This window comes from Dicentrarchus labrax, unplaced genomic scaffold, assembly GCF_905237075.1.
Source record: "Dicentrarchus labrax unplaced genomic scaffold, dlabrax2021, whole genome shotgun sequence".
Classification (NCBI taxonomy): domain Eukaryota; kingdom Metazoa; phylum Chordata; class Actinopteri; family Moronidae; genus Dicentrarchus; species Dicentrarchus labrax.
In genome coordinates this window covers 19634374-19656385 of record NW_026136724.1, presented here as the reverse complement: position 1 = coordinate 19656385, position 22012 = coordinate 19634374, and the positions used below count along the sequence as shown (strand labels likewise).

Genomic DNA, 22012 nt, shown 5'->3' with positions numbered 1-22012 from the left:
ACTGAAAATGTCACATCTAACACAACATTTCCTAAATTAAATTTGGCCAGTCAGTCTTAAAGAGAGAACCTAAGTTTATTTGATTTATAAAGGTGTGTAGTACAGCTTGTACTAATCAAAATTTTCAATTCAATTTAATTGTATCATAACAGAAGTTATCTCCGGACAGTTTGCAAATAGAGCAAGTCTAGACCATACTCCTTATAAAATTATTTACAGGGACCCAACAGTTTTCACCATGAACAAGCACTTGGCGACAGTGGAAAGGAAAAACTGTCCAAGTCAAGGACATTAGAATGGGATCTCTGTTTCTTTGCAGATGATTTTGCCCTTTTTTCGTCATAAGACTTGTTCTTTGAGGCTAAATTTGACCCTGCTGGGATGAGGATCAGCAACTCAAAACATGCTTCAGGAGGAAGTTAAGTCTAACCTGTTTTTAATGGAAACAGACATTTACCCAAAGTGAATTATTGTAGTATCTAGTATCTTTTTTATCCTCACTTTTGTTTTAGCCAATTGATCAACTGTCCACCAATCTCCCAGCATACCAAGAGCCACCTGGCATAACCCCAGACAAAGCAAGTTGTTGAAGAACACTGAACGAACTGAAGTATGTTTTAAATATTAATAACACTGTAAGTGATACAGGGTGTGGCCAAATTACACTGCACTACATCTACAAAAGAGCATGCAGTAGTTTTATTTTTATACCAACCGGGCTGTCAGTGGCAGTAAGGCTTCAGCAGACCCAGACTCAGCCAAGAAAAGTAGGAAAAACCAGAAAAATGGAAGGATGAGAAAAGACAGAAGAGAGTCGGGCAGAGCCAAAGTGGTCTGTGCTGATCTGGGTCTACTTGTGAGTCCTCACTAGCACACTGAAGAGGCTCTCCTCCTGTGCTAGAAGGTTGGGACCCGAGTCACTTTCCACCAAGATCCCAGAGGAGAAGACCAACACCTGCTCGGCCTCCAAGATAGAGGACACATGGTGCTGGTGGCAGGACGAAAGGAGGACGGGGGGGACAGAAAAAAGCATGGAGAGAAGGGAAATGGGAAATGGGAGGGATAGTGGGAGAGAAAGAAAAGTGTAGGAGCACAGCGAAGTGAGAGCACAGAATGGAAAAGGTGAATGAAAGGGGACAGAAACAAAGGGAGGAATTAAGGATGAAAGAGGATTAGCAAGTAATAGAAAATGAGAAAAGGACAGGAGGAAAAGGGGGAGGGTGAAACAGAGAAATGGTCATGAGGAGGAGAAATGAAAGGAGGGAGAAAGAGTAAACAGAAGACAAGACATTATCACAGAGAGAGAAAAAAGTCAGAAAAGGAAAGCAGATAAGAAATGACAAAGACTTCACATTAAGGTTGCTAAACTCATTTGTAATATTAACAATATTAGCTATTGTATGGAAACACAGTTAGTGTGAAAAAGGGAAAAGGTGCAAGAAAAGAATGCATAAAGCATCCTTAAGGAAAATATACTGCAATAGATGCACATGAAACTCAAAGAAAAGGAGCCATATATGTGCATCTATCAGCACTAAACAAACCTAGAACCTCGGTGAGCTGTAGGACTGGAATTTGTTGACAGGGTGGTTCAAATAAACCTTGCGGTTTGTGTCCCCTTCGCTTCATTTTCAATAACAAAATCAAAAGAACAGACAGAAGGACTTACTGCGATCGTAACGACTGTTCTGTCTGCAAATGCAGTCATCACAACTTTTTGTAAGATGTTCTCCTGCAAAGGAAGGAAACAGATATTAGTTATCATCTAAAAGGAAATAATAGTTAAAGAGTAACTAAACCCCCAAGACTGAAAAAATATGTAAATGTGTATTTACTAGTTTTGTTGCTTGATTCAACTCCAAATCTTGACATTTTAGTGCCAAGTATTTGCATTATACATATTGTGCTATAAAAATACATAGCGATCTCCCTCTACTGGTTGAAACCTGGGTATTGCTTATCTGGTCTCCCACAGACACAGACAGAATTAGCCTCTCTAGCTTAGCTAATGTTGCAACACAGCCATGAATGTGCTTCTAGTGACTGTAAAAGCTTGAGCTGACTCTCTGTGTTTCCATGTATTGTACGTAAAAACCTAAATTAGCTAGTAACTAAAGCTGTCAAAAAATTTAAAGAAAGTGCCTTAAATGTGTAAAATACTATGAGTAAATGTACTTTTACATTCCACACTGTCTATAACTGAGAAATGAATAATAAATGCATTAGTAAACTGGATTAGAACACAACCTGAAGAGCTGTGTGGTCTGTGGTTTGAGAACTGTACATTATCTGTTATCACACACCGTGGCCATGTCTATAGACGCCGTGGCTTCGTCCATGATGAGGATGCTGCTCTTTCTGACAAAAGCTCGGGCCAAACAGAAGAGCTGTCTCTGACCGACGCTGAAGTTCTCTCCTCCTTCTGTCACAACCGCATCTGGAAACAAACACATTCAGTTAAACAGACGTATGAACTTATTTGATTCTTCAGACTTCAAAGCTGACTTTTAGTGCAATAAAAGTAATTTATTTATCTTGAGAAAAGGGACATTTATTTGAGTACCTAGTCCTCCAGGGAGCGCTTTCACCATGTTCTTCAACTGAGCGATCTCTAGCGCCTCCCAGAGTCGGTCGTCGGTGCACGTCCTCTCTGGGTCGAGATTAAACCTGCAACAAGAAGACGCAATTTATGGCAGAGGGTGCTGAGCAGGTGCATCTACCTGTTGTACACAGAAATAAAGTTAAAAATGTCTAAAGTATGAGCTATGGTTGGTTAGGAACAGAGTTATTGTATATTTATATAAGTAGAGTAACAGTTTCTACCTTTAATTTAGTTATTCATCACTGATTTAATCACTGAATCACATCGCAATCGCAGTAATTGTCAAAATAATCACAATATGATGTTTTTACCATATCGTGCAGCCCTACCACACATACAGATTGCTTCCATGAACTTACACAGATTCATTTTTAGTCTTACATGAGCCTAGACTGTTTATATGCAGCGCAATATGAGCTTAAAAGGACAAAAAAAAGGACAAAAAAAAGCACAGTTTGGTTGAGATTGTGCATGCACGGAGGGAACTGAAGCTACACTTTGAAAGTTATTTTTTCGATACCACTTGTTTGAAACGATATAATACCATCAATTATCATTCGATAACACTGAAAGTACCGAAGCTATAAAAAAAGCAGATTTACAATCATATTTTCCACCCACGACTGCACAGATGAAACGATCCAGGAGAAAATCAACTGGTTCTCATTACAGCATGTTTTCTGTACCAGCACCAAGTTTATCCTTTTATGTGTATCTAGGACTTTATTTAGGGATCAAGTATCTGTTTTTGTATACTAGCACTGTATCAAAGTTTAAAATCTGCTATCATGACAAAATTACTTCAGGTACAGCTGTTTATTTAGAAAAATAATCTGAGAAATAGATGAAATATTAGAATAATAAAATGAAAAAGCACCCTGAATAGTTTTCTCCTGATGTGTCTGTGTATCTCTTTCTCACACAGAAAGGTTATTAATGTTATTGTTGTTAAAGTATAAAGTATCACTTAATTAATTCCTTGTTTAACATTAAACGTCTCTCATTCTGGCTCCCTCATTGAGATTTTGAGGAATGGCTGCAGGCATAATCACGATGTGACAAATCTGCTAAATGTTTTTTTTTTTTTTTTATTTAATCTGTGTGTGGCAGTCAGAGTGAGTCAAACCGAGTCAGACCGCAACAGCAACATCTAAGATAACAGTGTGAAACAGTTACTGTCGACCATTCACCCCAGGCTTACGTTCACATAAACAAGAGCCGGTGGAAATGCCAACACACACTCTTCTCTCTCTCTCACACACACATACACAATTATCTCGAGCTGCATATCTGTCCAAACAAATAGCACATGCTCTTTGTCTTTTATAACAAACACAGAGTCACTGTGTCTTCTAGTAAGACAAACACAGAGGTTGTGAGTGTGTGTGACAGCGAAGAAGAGGGAGACGGAAAACCACGCAGGGTCCTTCATAACTCCAGCGACCTCCTCAGTCCATGACGTCTGTGACAAAAGTCAGATTAGGTCCAAGCCAGAGTTCCCACTGCGTTTTCAACCACTAACCCCACAGCTGGGACTTTTGTGTCATCATGCAGCACAAAAAAAAACATTTTTCTGTTAGTTACTTATTCACTTGTTGCTTTGGCTCTTAATAATTTGGTGTTTCAGCACTATATTTTCCAGTGTGGTTAATTCAACAGAGAGACGCCCAGCTATGGTTCGCTTTCAAAAGCCAAAGTCCTGAAGTCACTTCCTCACTTGCCATTGTTCCATGAGCTGTTGTGACTCAATGCAAGCTCTCATTAAGGGTCTCTTTCATGAAAAAAAATAATTTTACTGTTTACTATCCATATTCTAAGATAAATGGGCATCCTACAGGACTTGATATTAAAAGTTGAAGTGTACGTACTACTATATACACTAGATCTTTATGGAAACTCAAACTAAAAATACACACAAAGGAGAGGCAGTCCTGGCTGTTGTCAGCACTAACTTTGTAACCTCTTTAGCTTTAGACGGATGATTTGGAGTACAGACCAGGCTACGAAGAAGCCTCAAAGGTTCATCATGATCTAAGAATCCTGTCAACATAATTTACAGTTCTTCTGCCAGCGTTATAGTTGGTGACACACAAATAAAAGAATGAAACAGGAAGTTGTTTGCACTCATGGTGAAAAGGCAGCAAGGATGAAAACATTAAGAGGAAGTGAATCTCAAGACCTTACATGATGATACTTTACAGGTTATTAAACAGGATGCCCTGAAGCTTTGTGTGAGTGTGTGTTTGTGTACCTTATTGATCCACTGAATAACACCGGATCCTGGAGGATGATGGAGAGTCGAGACCTGAGTGTCTGCAGAGGAAGCTTGCAGATGTCGATCCCATCAATGACGATCTTCCCTGCAAGTAAGAAAACATATGCTCAATATACAGAATCAGGAAATGCAACATTTATTACAATTATTCCATATCTATAAGGCATACAGATGCATTCAGGTGCAACAGTAATTATCACTACCCAACAGATACTGCTTGAAACATTTTCAACACACAATGTCAGTGACACAACCTCATTGGTTCTTCCCATTCTCTATTGTTAATGGTTTCTCCAGCTGATCACAGAAACATTTGATAAACAGCTGCTTTAACTTGTCTCTCACCATAAGTGATGGTAAATTCACACACACATCTCCACATGCTAATATCTTTTTTCCATTGATTTATCACACTGCGTGTTCAGAAAGAACGTGGTCTTGAATTTAAGAGGTGCCGTGATTGAATACAAGTTCAATGGAAAGACACGATTAGACGTATATTTGTCACTTATCCTCGATTTTTATGAAGCAGACGCAGCTTTAGTCTATAAAATGTGAAAATGATCCATCACAGTTTCCCAGAGCCCAGCCTTCAAATGACTTGTTTGTTCAACCAGCAGCGGTTTGTTTAGCTGATTTTTAGGTATTTTTTAGATTGCTGATGATCTAAAAATCTAAAAATATATGAGATTAAAAATATTATAATTTTTTTTACAGTAATTGATTCATTTACATATTGTTTCAGCACTACTTAAAACTGAAAGAATGTCAGCCACCACTTATGGCGCTCCCTTCTCGTTAGGCTACAACTGCCTGCAATTTAAACCATTAAACTATTAAAGTGCACACAGAGAGGTAGAGGCAGAGATAATAAACTAAGCTAAAAACACTACTTCTGGCAAATATGTATGATATATATGTATGTGTGAGAGTTTGTGAGGTTTACACCTGGTCAAGTGATAACTCACCGATTATTACTGATCAATAAAACAGTATTGTGGCCAATTCTTCCTGTAAGGTTGTAAAACATTACCTTATTCTCCTTTATTTGCTATTTTTAAGTTGAAAAGATCCCCTTAAATTTCCCCTTTAAAACTTAAACTATTCTGCTAGTTCACAATGAGCAAATACTTTCATTTTGCACACAATGTTATATTTCCAGGGTCATAATAATCAATCAAATGTTCTGCACAGTTCAGTCAGGAGAGCTATCATCAGGACGCTGCTCTGGTTTTATTTCACTGCTTTATAAGGAAATGCTGCTGACACACATGTCTTAATTTACTGTTAAATGAAATGTCTGCCCAGCTGTGTGTGTGTGTGTGTGTGTGTGTGTGTGTGTGTGTGTGTGTGTGTGTGTGTGTGTGTGTGTGTGTGTGTGTGTGTGTGTATGGAAAAAGTGACGGTGTAATCTCATCTTTGTCCGAATAATCTGTCTAAGAGCCCTCTTCATTTTAGTCTTCATCCAGACTAAAAACAGAATGAGACGATTACAGCCTGCTTTCAAAAATCCAGTAAATAAAAAAAGACTGTTTTAAGACTTCATGGCCGCCGTCTTGAAGAAATATGACACAGAGGCTGGAAGTGACTGCAAGAAAATGGGCCATGTCTTTTGTTATGTCCTTATTTTAAATCCTCTGATTGAAGAGTCTATTTCAGGTCCTCCTCAACACACACAAAGAACAAAAAGAGCTTCGGGTTCTCACTTAGAGAGACTTGCACAAGTGTTTAAAAAGAAAGCTGAAATGCAAAAAAGGGATGGTTGAATAAACGTTTTCTCCAACATAAATACACACCACTATACTACAGGGTGGATAGCGGACGTGTTTGAAGACAGTCTAGACGACTAATTTACCTCCAGAAGTGCTTTAGTTTATTTATATAGCACTTCTCTTAACAAGGTTACAAAGTGTTTCACAGAAAATAAATAATAGGGGTAAAATAAAGTTAAAAAATGTTAGATGATGGGAGTATAATGATAAAACCCCATTAACTAAGTAAGAGATAATGTACAGCAACACTGGCCATTGATGCATAATAAACCCTGATGCAGGATTATTTCGCAATAATAAACCCACTTGCTGTACATTATCAGAATTGAGTATGCAACAAAATAATCTAAACTGTGGGAGTTACTGGATCGTAGAGGAACATAAAGTTGTGTATTCACATAACAGTGATGGGAAACACCAGAGTTCTGGATGATCTGGCTAAGAGGAAGCATTGAGAACAATAGAGGTCCAAGGATGGCTCCTTGAGGGACACCACAGTTAATCCACTACGATATCTCTATTTATTCTGTCTCTGCAATTAAATCAGACTGTGTTTGGTTGTAGTTAGCGTCACATGTTTGTCTGCAGCTGACTTTGACTTTGTCTCTCAAAACTTTATGACTTCCCTGTTCTGCCTTCGTCTCTCAGCCCTCACAGAACAGTGCCGTAGTACTCGAATCTGGTCTTGTACTTGAGATGTGTCTCTGACTTTCCTAAGACTTGTTGGACTCGACCAAATCCAGCCATATATGTTTTTTATGAAGTAACAAAACAAAACCAATAATGAAGGGCACTTGTTCAGAAGTATCCACGTAGAACGGGCATTGACATTGACCAACTTGGACTTTACTTGGACTCTAACCTCTTTGGACTCTCTCGACTCAACAAAGGTGGCTACAGCACTGCTACAGAAGATGTAAATCTTTAAAAATGAATCACAAATATAAAATGATCTATTTTAAAAAGACACACATTAGGGGCTATTTCAAGAAAACCATATTGACTAAGACTTCTAAGACTTCTGAATAGTTTTTAGAGGCCTGATAATGTTAAACTTTCCGGTATTTGACAATAAAAAGTTTAGGGAAAAGTCAGAAAAAACTATATGTTTTTTTTCCTATTATTTTGTATAAATAATCTCCACAGATTCATGTTGTGACTGCTTTGTGTGTCCTAACAGCTTAGATGACAACCACTGTCAGAGCAGAGTCTAGTAGATTTTACTTTTCTGATCTTTATATCAAATTGATCACCTAATAATTGAGGGCTTGTGCTGTCTTTATTCCCCCCTTTGCTGATAAAAAAAATAATTTGTAGCCTTAGCTTAGTTCATTTAAAAAGGTTGAAAATATAATATAATGATAACATGATGTGAACAAAGAAACAGCCAGGTTGGGGCCAGTTGTAGTCGAGTTAAAGCCCCTAATGCCAACACTTCAGCTGAATCACGCAGTCATCACTGTGGAATAAACATTTCAGTCTAATGTTTCTTAATGTAAAGGTGAGACTAAACAATTTCTGGGTCTAAGAGATGGGTAGGCCACATTCCTAATGTGCTGCAGTGAGCAAGAGAAACTAAGCGGGAGTAGATATACAGTTTGTTTTACAAACTGAAAAGGTTTATGATTACCACTTTAGAAAGGAGCTGTAAACTAAAAGGGTGATTCAGTTAAAAGCGTTACATGTAGCAGGAATACAACATTCAGGAATTGCTAGATCCATCATGATACCTGAGTATAATTAATATAAAAGAATTATGATGGTTTTGTGAAGTGAAGCCAACTCAGAAGTGTCTTAAACCTGCATTCTATGTAATAGCCAGCAGGGGGCAGCTCCATTACCATGCAGTCTTATGGAGAAATGAGCCGACTTCTCAGTTGATTTATGAGCTCAGTAAACAGTTTCCTGGTGAGTTTATGGTCTCAGTCTCTAGTTTCAAGTCTTCTTCCATACAGCATGATGTTCATTTAGTAACTGATGGTCCCATTTAGAGTAAAACAGACCAGAAAGCAGGGTATGCTTTAGGGCGGGGCTACCTTGTGATTGACAGGGCATTCTCAGTGAGTACGTCACCTCGGCTAACCAGCATGGTGACTAACAAACAGAGAAAAGTATTTGTCCACCAGTAAGGTTAACCGCAGTAACTACAACAACTAACAATGAAACAAATGTGTTTTCATGGCTTAAATATCACGACCAATTATTTGACTTACAGTCTCAGTGTCTTCTTCCTGAGAAAATCTATATGTAATTTGATGTCTTATTACATTAAATCTGTATTCCTTATTGTTTCATGTGTAGATTTTAACATATTTATTTTAACTGCCACAGTAATAGCGTGTCTTGTCTAGCTAGCTAGCACAGTAATATCTAAACTATTATTATTAGCTACTACAATCAGGATTTACTGACACTAAACTTATTTTTACATAGTTTTTTCTCCAAGATGGAGAAAGACTGAACTTAGGAAATGTGTCACAAGATTAAAACTGGCCAAAATTGTAGTTACTGTGGTTTGCCTCTGTAGGACAGAGTCTGCAAAGGTTTTTCCAACTATCATATGATCTATTCAATCATTTTAAAAGGCATAAGTGTCCAGTTTATTTGAAAGTACATCTTTATTATTTTGTAAGTGGATCAGAGGAAGTGACCAAGAAGGAACATTTAAAAGGGACCAACAGCGTTATGTTGTTTTTGGGGTAAAGTAGAACTCGGGGTCAAGAGCTACTCAAGGCAGCAACCCTGAGGGAAATCCTTCAGGCTGTGTTCCCAAACAGACAAGACATTATCTTCAGAATCATCCCCTTTAATGAGACATAAACATACTCAACTAGTGAAAGACGAGAGAGAGGCTGCAGGAATAGAAACCAAAGCTGAAACGAAGATGAAAGAAGTGGAAAAAAAACAACGTAAGCTCTCTCTCTCGGTTAACAGTGTGACAGAAGACAGACCCACCTTCAAAGATATCCACCATGTTGAAAAAGGCCAACGACAGAGAGGACTTCCCGCTGCCTGTGCGACCGCAGATTCCCACCTAACAGGAAGAGGAGAGAGAGTCAATAAGCTGCACTTGTGACACTGCGGCGAGACATCGGACACCTGTGTGATAACAGAGTGGCAGCTACATGCTGAGTGTGGACCGAGTTTGGTCACCAAGTGTCAGTTCACAGTTTATTGGAGGCACATGGCTGTGACTTCAAAGGAAAAGTCCACATTTAAACAAAATCCACAGTCGTCTTATTAGCCTTTGAGATTCTAGACTGTACCTGTTAATTTAAGCAATATTAACAACGATATTGCAGCTCAGGGTGGGAAGCTCTTATCAAAAGAATAAAGTCGTATTGCTGCGGTCCAGGTCACACGTCGTATAAACATAGGGAATCTGACAAATTGTTATTATTTCACCGCTTTCCGATTGATCAGCAACTGAACAGACAACAAATAGTGAAAATCCAGAGAGAGACATCAGACTATGTTTCAAGGTAAAACAACGGTAATGTTAGCATTCAATTACTTCTGAGCTAACATTACCATTTGGTAGTTACACAATATGAAAGACTGAAATATAACTGCACATCTTGGACCCATTTATTTTAGTCTAGAAGTAAAACTGGATGTCAACAACGGTGTAATGCGATAAGTTAACTAAAAGAAAAACTGTTGGAACATTTTAAGCAACACAAACTAAATTTTTAAGTCAAAAAGATTCTTGATTAAGCAATTTACTAACTTAGTTTTATAAGTTACAGAATACTGATTAAGTACTTTTTTTACTATATTTTGTTTTCACAGTACAAATAAAAATGCTACTTGATTAAGAATGTTTTTTTAACTAACAAATTAAGTTAGTTTTACTAGAAATGTTTGATGTAATTAGTTTCAACCTTTATTTTGAGTTACATTAACTTACTTGGTTTTACAGTGTAAAAGCAAAGTGACTGTCTTGCTGGCTCTTCACCAGACTTCAGAAATGTTCTGAGTCAGCAAAAGTGTCATTTCCTGTCTGGCCTTGGTCATGATGTAAAAAATATAACATTATCTGCACCACAAGGTCATTATTATTATCCAAATACGTGCAAAGGGTTGATAAGACAGGAATATTTTATGCTTTTATGTTAGTTTTGTAAGAGAGGCTGGTTTTGACTATGAGATGGCAATACCAGCCAAGAGTTTGAGACCTCTGCTTTAAAGTACGTGTCCACAGGATCAGTCATTTCCACATTTTCAATTCATTGTTTATGTGAGCAGCCGTGCAATGCATTCTGGTAGTGCCGCATCCGCTACTCCTTATTTTCCATAAAGTACTAGTATCGGCTGCTTTATGCAAAACTCTCCGCCTCTGGAAACTCATAAAAACTTAAACTAATCTAAAATAAAGACAACTGAAGGACATATTTCTCGCTTAAAATGTTTTCAGAAACACATTTTTGGTGAACTATTTTCGTAACATGAGAGGAAGTTTCCAAACAAGCTGCCATGTTGGCCTTTTTTAAAAATGTTTAATAATTTAAATATACATATTTCAGTGTATATAAAACTCAAGATCTTCCCCCTTAAATCCTCCTGTGAGTCATCCTTTCATTAACTGTGTTTACCTCCTCCTGTCCCTCTCTTCTGGCTCTCTGTTGAACATTTCTTTCTGCCTATGGACGCCTCACCACTTTGTTATTTCAGTGTGATGTGAGGTCCTTCTTTCCCAGCAACAGTGTGTGAATTGCCTGCCATTTACAGTTGCTTCATCACATGGATTAATACAATGCTGCTCTGGCAATTTCTCATTGAGAGTTTCTCAAGTTTCTTCTTCTATAACAGTTCTATACTTTTCAGCCCATAAGACAAGTATATGTTTTTTTTTAGGGGTGTTTTTGTTATCAATGAAAAAGTATAATTTAATTTAAAAGTATAATTGATCAAATTCCCATATCATATTTGCTTGAAGGAGTTCTAGTTTTCTGGGCACCTATAAGTGGAGGCTGGTGTATAAATAAAGTAAAGCACAGTTGTAATAATATAATATTTATTCATCAGATAAGTTAAAATAACAATATCCCTATATCTGCATTGTTATAGTGGATCATAAGCCATGTATTACTTGTATATTTATATATTATGTATATTTATATCTATTTTTAGTGTTTATAAATGCTAAACAAAGGGGATTAAAGTGTTATCAGAGTTTCAATTAAAAGTTTAAGTCTCAAAATGAACAATCAGAGATCATATTTGTAGCAGAAATGCTCAGTGTTTGCCTTTTTAAACCATTCTAGGTGTAACTCAGTGCAGTCATGCCCCACTCTCCTCACAGCTTTCTGTTAATTACCTTCTGGCCTGGTTCGATGTATGCGTTGACATGTTTGAGCACCGGTTTCAGCATGGGATCGTAGCGCACACACAGGTCCTGGATCTTTATCTCACCTTCCTGGGGCCAGTTCTCAGGCACCTGAGAGGCGCCTGAAGGGAGAGAAACATAGGCGGGTTTATTCCTCTCTGCAGGCCAAAAAACACTGGAAAACGCCGTCTGTAGTGTTAAGATAACCGCAACAAAGAGCAGACCACCAGCTGCGTGCCAGTTGTCTATGTTACAGCCCTGGCTGCTGTAAACAGGAGCTTATAGACCGTATGGACCAAGTCATAACACTGAAGATACACAGTGTTAAAGATTTCGTATTAAAGTGTTGAAATTCCCCACTAACACAACAGTAATAATAACAACAGTAATAGTTGTATTATTTAAAGGTCCAGTGTGTAGCGTGGAGGAGGATCTACTGGTAGAAATGGAATATAATAGTTATAGGTATGTTTTCATTAGTGTATAATCACCTTAATATAGAAATATTCAGATAGGACTTTTTGTGTTTTTCGTGGCCGCCGTAGTCAAATACAGACGCGAGTGGTGTTCAGTTAGTTGAAATCTGCAACTTCACAGCTTGGTACCACTAAATCCTTCACACTGGTTTGTTAAAACTGTGATATTTAAACCTTAAAAATGACTATTACACAATAATTAACTAATAATTATTCAAGTGATTTAAAATTGCACTTTCATTCGGTTGTTTCAATGTTCAGCGTCTTAGTTTAGTAGAAAAAAATAAAGCATAACTGTGTGTGAGGGGAATGTAGTTTAACAGGTATTTGGACATAAATCAAAGTATTGGACCAATTAAAATTGTTTACTGATGATGGCACACAAAAAGTTTGGGCGGGGACGTGAAGGTCTGAACTAAATCTCTTGTCAATCCATAGTTTGTGAGATATTTCCCTCAAGATCCTACATTTCCCACAATGCAGCTCTTTTGTTTAAATCTCTATGCTTGGAAAAATGCCAGTGTCATGTGGGGCTCTCTCCAGAACCACAGTGGACAATTTACAACCGTTTTCGAGGTTGAACCGAGCCCCTGTTACTAAACCGGTGCCTGTGTGCCACATTATTCATATTCCTACACTGACAGGATAAGAATTACATAGTTCTGCTAATGCAGGCTTCGTTTTGTTTGCCCCCTCCCTAACTTTGGAGAATTTTTCTACTTTTATCAATTCGCTGGAAGCTTCCATGATGTCAGAGAGGAAGAATCTCTCTGTTTTCTGTCACTCAGGAGGTTTTGGGATTGTTTTATGGCTTCAACGAGCATTTACTGTAAAAGGTTGAGATAAAAAGTAAATGAGACAAATGACTTATTATATGAGACACAGAGATGGAAACCTTGTCCTTAACTGCACTTTTCTAACATTTTAATAGAGTCTTTTTCTTTCTCAGTTTCTTTTCACTCTTCTACCTTCTTGTATTTTTTCCAGACATCCTTCAACCTCAGGAACCTCGTTTTTTATTATGTTTCCAGAAATAGCTGCTCTGTCTGAGTTCTTTTTCCCATTTTTTGTTCAAGATTTTTTAAAAGGTTTGGTTCGACATTAGTAATCTCAGTGGCACCACCCCGATTAAAAGTTAAATCACAAAAAGTCTCCATGCTTTGTTATCTGTCCTGCCAGGAAAAAAACAAATTCCAGCGGCATTTGTATTTCACCATAGCAACAGCAGCGCATCCCATAAAACAACCCAAAACCTCTGGACTCTTAAGATAAAACTACACACACGCGCACGCACGCACACACACACACACACACACACACACACACACACACACACACACACACACACACACACACACACACACACACACACACACACACACACACACACACACACACACACACACACACACACACACACACTGAGAGCTGGTTTATCTTTAGATCAGGTCATTCAGTTCCATTCTATAAATCAGGAGCGATCATCTTCATCTCTTTGTACGTAGAAAACAAAATCATATTGACGTCTGGTGTGCAAAATATAAAGTCTAAATATATGTGTAAAGTTACTCTTAATGGATTTATTCATTTTATCCTGTTGTACTGCAGATGTTACAGTTTATCCCTTGTTTTCTACTGATGCCAGAGAAAGGTTTCTGCAAATATAGCAGACATATTAGAAAAAATGTGATGATTTCACTTCAGGATTGCGTGTAAATAATAAGATTGGATCATGTTGGTGAATGTCTGCGTGATAAGAAGAACTCAGTTACCCATAGATCCCTCGTAGTTCTCCGACTCTGTGCCGAGGAAGCTGTTGACCTTCTTCACAGCTGCCATCTGGACCTCCAGGTCCGCCAGGTTCCTTACAACCCAGTTCAGGTAGTTGGTGACCTACACAAAGACAATGGGTCATGTTTCCATTGTTAAGATCAGGGCTGCCCCCCAAAAAAGCCTCCAGTTGAAAAGACTCTGAGTCGTTGTTCACAGAGCGACAGCATGGCAGGATGTTAGCTTTCACAAACTGAGTCCAGAGACCCGAGAGAGACCAGAGACCAGAGAACCCTTAAAGGTAAAACTCACAGTGAGGGCGTATGTGAGTCCGAGGCCCACCAGGCCTCCACGAGGCAGATTATAGAGTGAACTCCAGATGGAGGCTCCTGCTGCTGTCAGCACTATCACTGCTCCAAGGTAGTCCTGCACAGACAAGGAGGAAGGGTTTACTCACAAACATATCCACCACTAATAAAACTAGTATAACAGGCCATCCACACCAAGAACAGTAACTATAATGATGTGAGCATCCACACTGAGACAAATGTTCTACATACTTTGGTTTAAAAAAAAGAGGACATCATTTAGAACTTCAGAGACGCCATCAGTGCCAAAGACCGTTTGTCAGTATGTTTCAGGTAATAAAGTTTTTAATGAGCATTTAATAAGTTGTATACCACAGTATCGTCCATCAAAGTGCTCAGAAAGGGATCCTACTGTTGTCGGTATAGTCGTCTGAAGCATTAATGAGCTTCATATCTTCCTCCTTTTATATATTCCATTAATTCAATACTCGTTCAGCCACTGACTGTGGTCACTTTCCTTTCATCGATCCAATCTAAAATGTGTAGTGCTACTTTAATTCCTGAAAACTATTTCTTGTTGCCAAGTTGTATCTAACATACACGATAATATGCTTCTGCAGAAGTCAGTAACCCGCCATTTGAGACAAAAACAGTTCCTCACCGTTCGGACCTCCAGCCAGCGGTTGGCAGCAGACAGAAACAGGTAGGCTGTGTTATTGGTGTCTGTCAGCTCCAGCATGCGCTGTTTAAAACGAGCCTCGTGTCTGAAACAAAGATTCAAGCACACGTAAGATACACAACACATCTCTCAACAATCTCCAAGAGCCTTTGATCGCCATCCGACAGCATCTTCTCTGGAAGTCAACAGGGCCAAAAACTCTTTACAATCAATGTAAAATAGATATTTAAAAACAATAAACTCACAAATGAAGCAGTGTATGAAATGGAGTACTCATAATAAATAAATAAAAAAATAAAATGCAAACAGGAAATAAAAAAGGACGATAAACAAGTGTCCAATTAAAAAAATAATATAGTTTTACTGTTATTCAGTCTATCGAATCATCTGTGTTCAGTAGTAAATCATTGCCACCGAAACCAGACTTGGTTTGGAGGGAGACCAGAGGATAATGATAATGGGAACTAACCAATGATTGCCAAGAATCTGTCTCAACACCAGATTCACTGTTTCTGTGAGTGTGTGTGTGTGTGTGTGATATGTGCTTGTTTATGTGTGTGTGAGTCTCTCAGTGTTTGTATATTTGTGTGTGTGTGTGAGGAAGAGGAAGTCCTCTGGGAGCAGAGGAGAACACAAGCGTGAGAGCTGTTTAATGTTGGATTATACCAACGATGGGAAAGAGGGTGAACACAGAAATACAAGAGGACACTGCTGCTGCTTCCACCGATAAAACTACAACTAGAGCTTCTGTTACTACAGTTATCTCTACTACTAACACTAATACAACCACTACTGGCTCTGTATTACACCAGCTACATTCACCCAAAGGGCTTAACAATGTGCCTCTCATTCACACATCCACCATCCACTCAAGGAGCCACAAGTGGTGTTGGCCTACCCATCGGGAGCAGATGTGGTTCAGAGAGGACACTCTGAAATGTAAATTATAGCTGGGGCTTGAACCACCGACCCTGCAATTAATGGATGCAATTCAGCATTGTGATTTGGCTATAGGGATCTCTTTATATAGCCACACCGTCAGCCACCATCTGGGGACAGCAGAGAGAGCTGTGACAAGGTTTATTTTAGGGTTAGAAGGCATTTGCACACCGAATCTGTTGGGTTTTTTATTCTATTTGTTGCAAAATTCACAATACGAGAGAGTTATTAAAAGAAGTTAATATTGGGTCCAGGGTATCTGCCATTTTGCATTTGGCACCGCGGCTACAAGAGGCTGAGCTGTCCCCACCATCTGTCTGTAACACCTTGTCAAGTTATTTCCTGTGTTCCTGTTTTGATCTCAATGGGACTTCCTGGTAAAATAAAGGTATAATAAAATAGATACACAGGATAAAAATATGCTTTTTTCACACAAATAACAGTTGGAATTTGTCCGGTGTAGACAGGATACAGTTAAATAAAGTGTCCCCAATGACAGGTGACAAAGACAAGTTTGGTGTGTGTGTGTTGTACCTGAATGCTCTGATAGTTGTGAGACCTTCAGCGGTCTCAGAGAAGTGGCAGAGCAAAGGAAGCTGTGTGGAGTCATCCAGGTCCTGGAGGTCCCTGAGAGAGAGATTATTCACGTAATACACACTTGCCTGATGTCCTCTATACTTTGATTTTCACGCTAATTTAACATGCCCATAAATCCAAAAAGTTAATGTTTCCAAGAAGATGCCGTTTACTGCATCCAACCAAATTCCCAGATTTGTTTCAAAGCAAAAACAAACAAAATGCGCTCTATCTACAGCAAATAAACCGTGGACTCACTTGGAGGCCACTCTGAAGTACTTCTGGATGAAGTAGAAGGCCACCGCCAGGGGAACCAAGGCGATCAGAAAAGCTGGAGTGATGATGGAAATGACCCCGATCGCCGAGAGACAGAGCAACGTGGATCTCGTCAAAGACTCCAGCGTAGGAGGAATATGCTGAGAGAGAAAGAATTTTCGTTTGAAGTTGGTTTAAACCTCTACTGACTGTGACATAGTCATGCAACTGATCCAGAAATCATCTCCCTACCTGGTCTATGATGTTGGTATCAGCTGAGAATCTGTTGAGGATCTGCCCCAGAGGAGTGATGTCAAAAAACCTGAAGACAGAGGAAATAAATGCATCAAATAATATCTAAAGCACACATTTTGGGTGTTTTTTTCTAGCTCTGACATTTAAACAAAGGCTATGTTAGCTTCTATCTGGCAAGACAGAGAGAGAGAGAGAGAGAGAGAGAGAGAGAGAGAGAGAGAGAGAGAGAGAGAGAGAGAGAGAGAGAGAGACCACCCTGATGTAGCTTTTGTTGTTACTTACTACCTTAGAATGAGCTGTTTTTATCTGCCATGTTTCTACAGTAGCTAAGAACGGACAAACCCTGGATCTAGACAGGGCGGGTTTTTTTCACGTTTGGGCTACTGTAGTTTCTCCTACTGACTGAGCAGTATTCAGTTGGTTGCTATCTGCAGCTTCACCAATAGATGCCCCTAAAATCCTATCAATCAGGAACTACATGCAACTGCTCCCACTTATAAAGTAAAAGATCTTAGACTTCTTCTATCCAAAGAAAAATGCTAATTTCTCTCAGATTTTGTTCACAAACTTGTTAAAATCTGTGTTAGTAAAAACTTCCACCTGACAGATATCAACACACGTGTGCTTTGGCTTGGTCACAATACAAGGCCAGTCTAAAATGTAGAGTTTGATCTTGAAAAAGGACATTTATTAGGCACTGAAGCTGTTTCACACAGGGCAACAGATATCTTGGAATATCAGGCTAAAAGCAAATCAGAGGCAGAGTAGGGTAGCTCATGACTTTGCCCTCCTGGGAAAATAAAAAGTATTTGTGATACAGCCAAAGTTCAGTGCCTAACAAATGTCTTTTTTTCAAGATAAAACTGCCCCTTTTGTGCAGTGAAAACAAGTGAGTAACTACATACTGTAAGGAAGTTAAACAGCTCCCCAGTGAGGGGACCACAAGTTTAACTAACATTCATCTTAGTCACAACAACTCTGGACTGGAGTAGATATGAGTAGTTATAGTTGTGTGTGTTTGTGTACCTGATGGGGGCGTGGATGATCTTGTTGAGAAGGTTGTGGTGCAGGTTGGTGGCTGCAGAAAGACCCAGAAACTCCACGGTGAGAGAGGTGATGAGGCACAGCGTGATTCCAGCCGCACACAGGATGATGAACACCGGCAGGTAGTAGGAGTCCTGTTGAGGGTCACACACACAGACACACACAGACAAAAAGAGCAATGTTTCACGAATGCACAGCTATATGTCATCAATTGTTCAAAATCTGTCATTTTCCAAGAAGTTTCCTGAAAAACATGATGTAATGGTTTATTAAATATTGGGAAAATAGCCTAACTTTCACTATATCCAGACAGTAGAACATGAAACAGATAATCTGTGAAAATATTAGGTTCCCCTGGCAGGGGAACCAGATTTTTTCACGTCTCGTGTACTACTGCCAGAACACAGTGAAAATTTCAGCAATAATGACAAAAAGTTAGTTTTAAAAAGGTTACCTAGTGCGGCTTTAAACTTTATTCTCCATATTTTTTTGTTATATATTGCTACATTTTCAGCAAACCTTCTGTGCACTGACTAAAACACTCTTTATGTTATTCTAGCATATTATCAATTAACTGGAAGGGTTTCAACTGAACACTTTCTTAAAATTCATGCCAAATTACGTAGTTCTTTTCCAGAAAACTCATAGAAATTTTGAGATTATTCCACCTGTAAAATGAAGCACTACCTTCAATATTATCTAACATTGTTTATATGTATTAGATTCATGTTATTCATATTGTTTAATTCGCTGGTAGTGATTGTTTTATATGTTACATGCATATTTAAATTAAATTTTTCTCTTTTGTCTCAATATTATTTCACATTCTATTACAGTAGTGAAACTGATATGCATTCTTTAATTGCATGTTGGAATCATTTATCATACTATTTTATTTGCTGTTTTTTTGCCCTCAAACCAATTTTGCAAAGGGAATCAATGTTTCATCTTAACAGTTGAATTCTTTCTGGTATATAATGCAAATATGTGCTTTTTTGGGCAAAGAACACAGAAATCGTAGAAAACGTAGAAATCTATCGTGCATGTTCAGAACAGGTGGGGGTATGTAAATTGTTTCCTCTTATAATTAAAATTCAGCATTTTTAAGTAAATCTTGGCAATTTCAGTCTTCAAATAATTTCCCTAAATCCTAAAGATTAATCAGAAAGAACCCCTGTGAGAGATATTATACCTCATCCTCCATCGTAGCCGGCGTGGGCTGCGTGCTGTTGCCGCCGTAAACTGTGCTGGTCTCGTTGGTCGGGGCTGTTCCCCCTCCGGTACTCTGACTGGTTTTGGAGGAGGTCCAGAGAGCCAACCAGTAGTCGATGGCAACGATGACAGAGTGTTTGAGAAGTTTAGAGGACACCATCAGGAAGACCATGAAGAACCCACCAGAGGACAGGTAACACCAGCACACCTGAGGGGGGGGCAGCACAGGCTTGAATGGATGGCAGACTCTAGTCTTGCTACTAAGTTAACCAGCTAATGGTGATGCTAGTAAAATTTTTATAGTTTCTGGATAAAGCTGCACAGATAGATTACCCTCCATGGGATCTTCGACCTTCTATTAGTGGTTGTGGACATGTTGTCATCATCTTCCTCCTCCTCTTCCTCCTCTGATAGGATGAAAACCAGGTATCACATATGGCATATGATTCAATCAAACAACATTAACCTCCACAGAATCCTCTCACTCAATCAGTAAAATATTACACACAATACAAACAGACACAATCCGAACATTTACAAGAGTAAGAGTAGAAAACAATCGGACAAAAACAAGATACACAAAGGGAAAATACATACAAATACAAATTCATATCAAATAATAATCAAAAATATATAGATTATAATTTACAATGCCCGATCCAACAATTACATTTCAAGTTTTATCAGGTTTTAGTTCATTTATGACAATGGAAGACCTCAAAGGATGGTGAACCCATTACCCTCGTCCTCATCGTCTATCTGGTTCTTGGTCTCTCTGGAGTAGAAAGCTCTCCTCAGTGTTTTCCTCTCTAGAGTTGTTTGACTGTCCTGCTGTATGTCCTACATACAGAGACAATAGAAAACACTACATTAGAATCAGAGCTGTTTGTGTGGTTAAAACATGGGTCGTCATGAGATGCTGATATTTGTTGAAACCATGCAACGCTACCTTCTCCAGCTCGTGGTCATGTCTGTTCATCAGGGTCTTCCAGTGATCGTAAAGCTCAACGTCATGATTCTGGATGTCCTTCAGAGTTCCCTCTCTCAGCACAGAGCCGTCCTTCATCGCTATGATCTGAATAAGACACACAGGAAAGAGCTTGACTTGTAATAAATGCTGCTCACTACATGTATTAAAATCACTTTCAGGATTCCTACCCAGTCTGCATGTGTGAGGTACTGCAGTTTATGGGTGACCAGGACCACGGTCCGTTTGTCGTCCTGCAGAAGCTTGAGGATTCCTTCTTGCATCAGGTGATCGCTGAGGTGGATGTCCAGCGCCGAGAAGGGATCGTCCTGTGAGACAGAGAGAGAGAGATGTAAGGGAGATCTTTATTGCCACACAGCGTTGCCGTTTAGCTCTTTTTGTTGTGTTGTTGTCCTGAACGCTGCCAGATTTTACATTCTGTGAGGTGGACTCCAGAAAGTAATCTACAGGTTAGCATTCAGGCGATGAAGGTACTTGTGTTGTGGATAAAAAGATTTCACCTCGTACGAACACATTCATTCTTTAAAGGTTTGTACGGATGATTCAGGAGAACTGGCGAGAGTCGGCACTTTTCTTTTGACTAACAAAGACCAAGCCAATGAACGTATGGAATTTAGAAAGGTTTATTGCACGTAATGAATACATGTAAACTAATGTGGTGTACTGTAGGAGGGATGAATGGATCGGGAAAGGGTTGAGGGATGAAGGGATGAAGGGATGAAGGGAAGAAGGATGAAGGGAAGAAGGGATGAGAGATCAGGGATGAAGGGTTGAAGGTTGAGGAATGAATGGATGGAAGAAAGGTGGGCTTGTTGGCGGATGGATGAATGGACGGAGGGGTTCGGCGAGATGGTAAGAGGGAACCGAGTGGGTTGTGAGACTCTCTTCGTATCTCTTGTAGAGAGCCCCAGCGGTTCCTGTATTTGGAAAAGAGATGGGGAATGAGGAAAGAAAGGGTTCTGGGAAGTTGTAAATCTCTGCTTTGTTCCAACAATGCCTCTCTCGCTGGGTGGGTCTGTGTTATAGAGTGCATGCTATAGCACGCTAATAGAGCTCTGGTTATGATTAATTTATGTATTTTATGATGAGTGTGTACGATGACGCATATTTCAAATCCCGAGATCAGATACGAGGAGCTCAAGAAGAGCACACTGAAATAATGGTAATTAAAGAAAACATTCCCTCCTCATTATAGATTACAGTTTTACCAGTGACACACTCTAGACATTACAAAGTGTGATGAGTGTATGAAAGAATGCCACTGATAGCTTTTTAATGAGGAATGTGGGCTTGATAACAAATTAAAGCTTGCAGTGGCAACAGGAAATTACGCAGCTGCTTGGAAAGATAAACACATGACAGCATAGCGGACAGAGGAGTGAGGAAGAAACTGACACCTCCTCATCCCAAAGGCCAGCATGGACTGTATCGTACAATCAAACATAAAGAAATGTAGGGTTAGGATATGACACTAATTCAGCAATACACAACAAAGCTGCAGTAATATGGAAAGTATTTTATGTTCAAATGTG

At 39.1% G+C, this 22012-nt stretch overlaps 1 protein-coding gene across 9 annotated transcripts in view; it reads right to left on the bottom strand.

The window, feature by feature from the left end:
- abcc9 (ATP-binding cassette, sub-family C (CFTR/MRP), member 9) overlaps positions 1-22012 on the bottom strand; it is a 62880-nt gene that overhangs the window by 3967 nt on the left and 36901 nt on the right. For 5 of the 9 annotated variants that reach the window (XM_051391722.1, XM_051391725.1, XM_051391723.1 and 2 more), the window contains 18 exons: positions 20651-20788; positions 20442-20567; positions 20233-20332; positions 19826-19899; positions 19473-19700; positions 18263-18414; positions 17234-17303; positions 16985-17142; positions 16685-16777; positions 15194-15296; positions 14537-14650; positions 14227-14347; positions 11970-12100; positions 9605-9683; positions 4854-4962; positions 2564-2667; positions 2304-2437; positions 1670-1732 (listed from right to left, as the gene is read on the bottom strand). In XM_051391722.1, the coding sequence (XP_051247682.1) occupies positions 1670-1732; positions 2304-2437; positions 2564-2667; positions 4854-4962; positions 9605-9683; positions 11970-12100; positions 14227-14347; positions 14537-14650; positions 15194-15296; positions 16685-16777; positions 16985-17142; positions 17234-17303; positions 18263-18414; positions 19473-19700; positions 19826-19899; positions 20233-20332; positions 20442-20567; positions 20651-20788 (2097 nt within the window). Of the gene's footprint in view, positions 1-715; positions 989-1669; positions 1733-2303; positions 2438-2563; positions 2668-4853; positions 4963-9604; positions 9684-11969; positions 12101-14226; positions 14348-14536; positions 14651-15193; positions 15297-16684; positions 16778-16984; positions 17143-17233; positions 17304-18262; positions 18415-19472; positions 19701-19825; positions 19900-20232; positions 20333-20441; positions 20568-20650; positions 20789-22012 lie in introns of all 9 variants that reach the window. The other 4 variants (XR_007882478.1, XR_007882480.1, XR_007882479.1 and 1 more) reach the window with 1 other exon arrangement.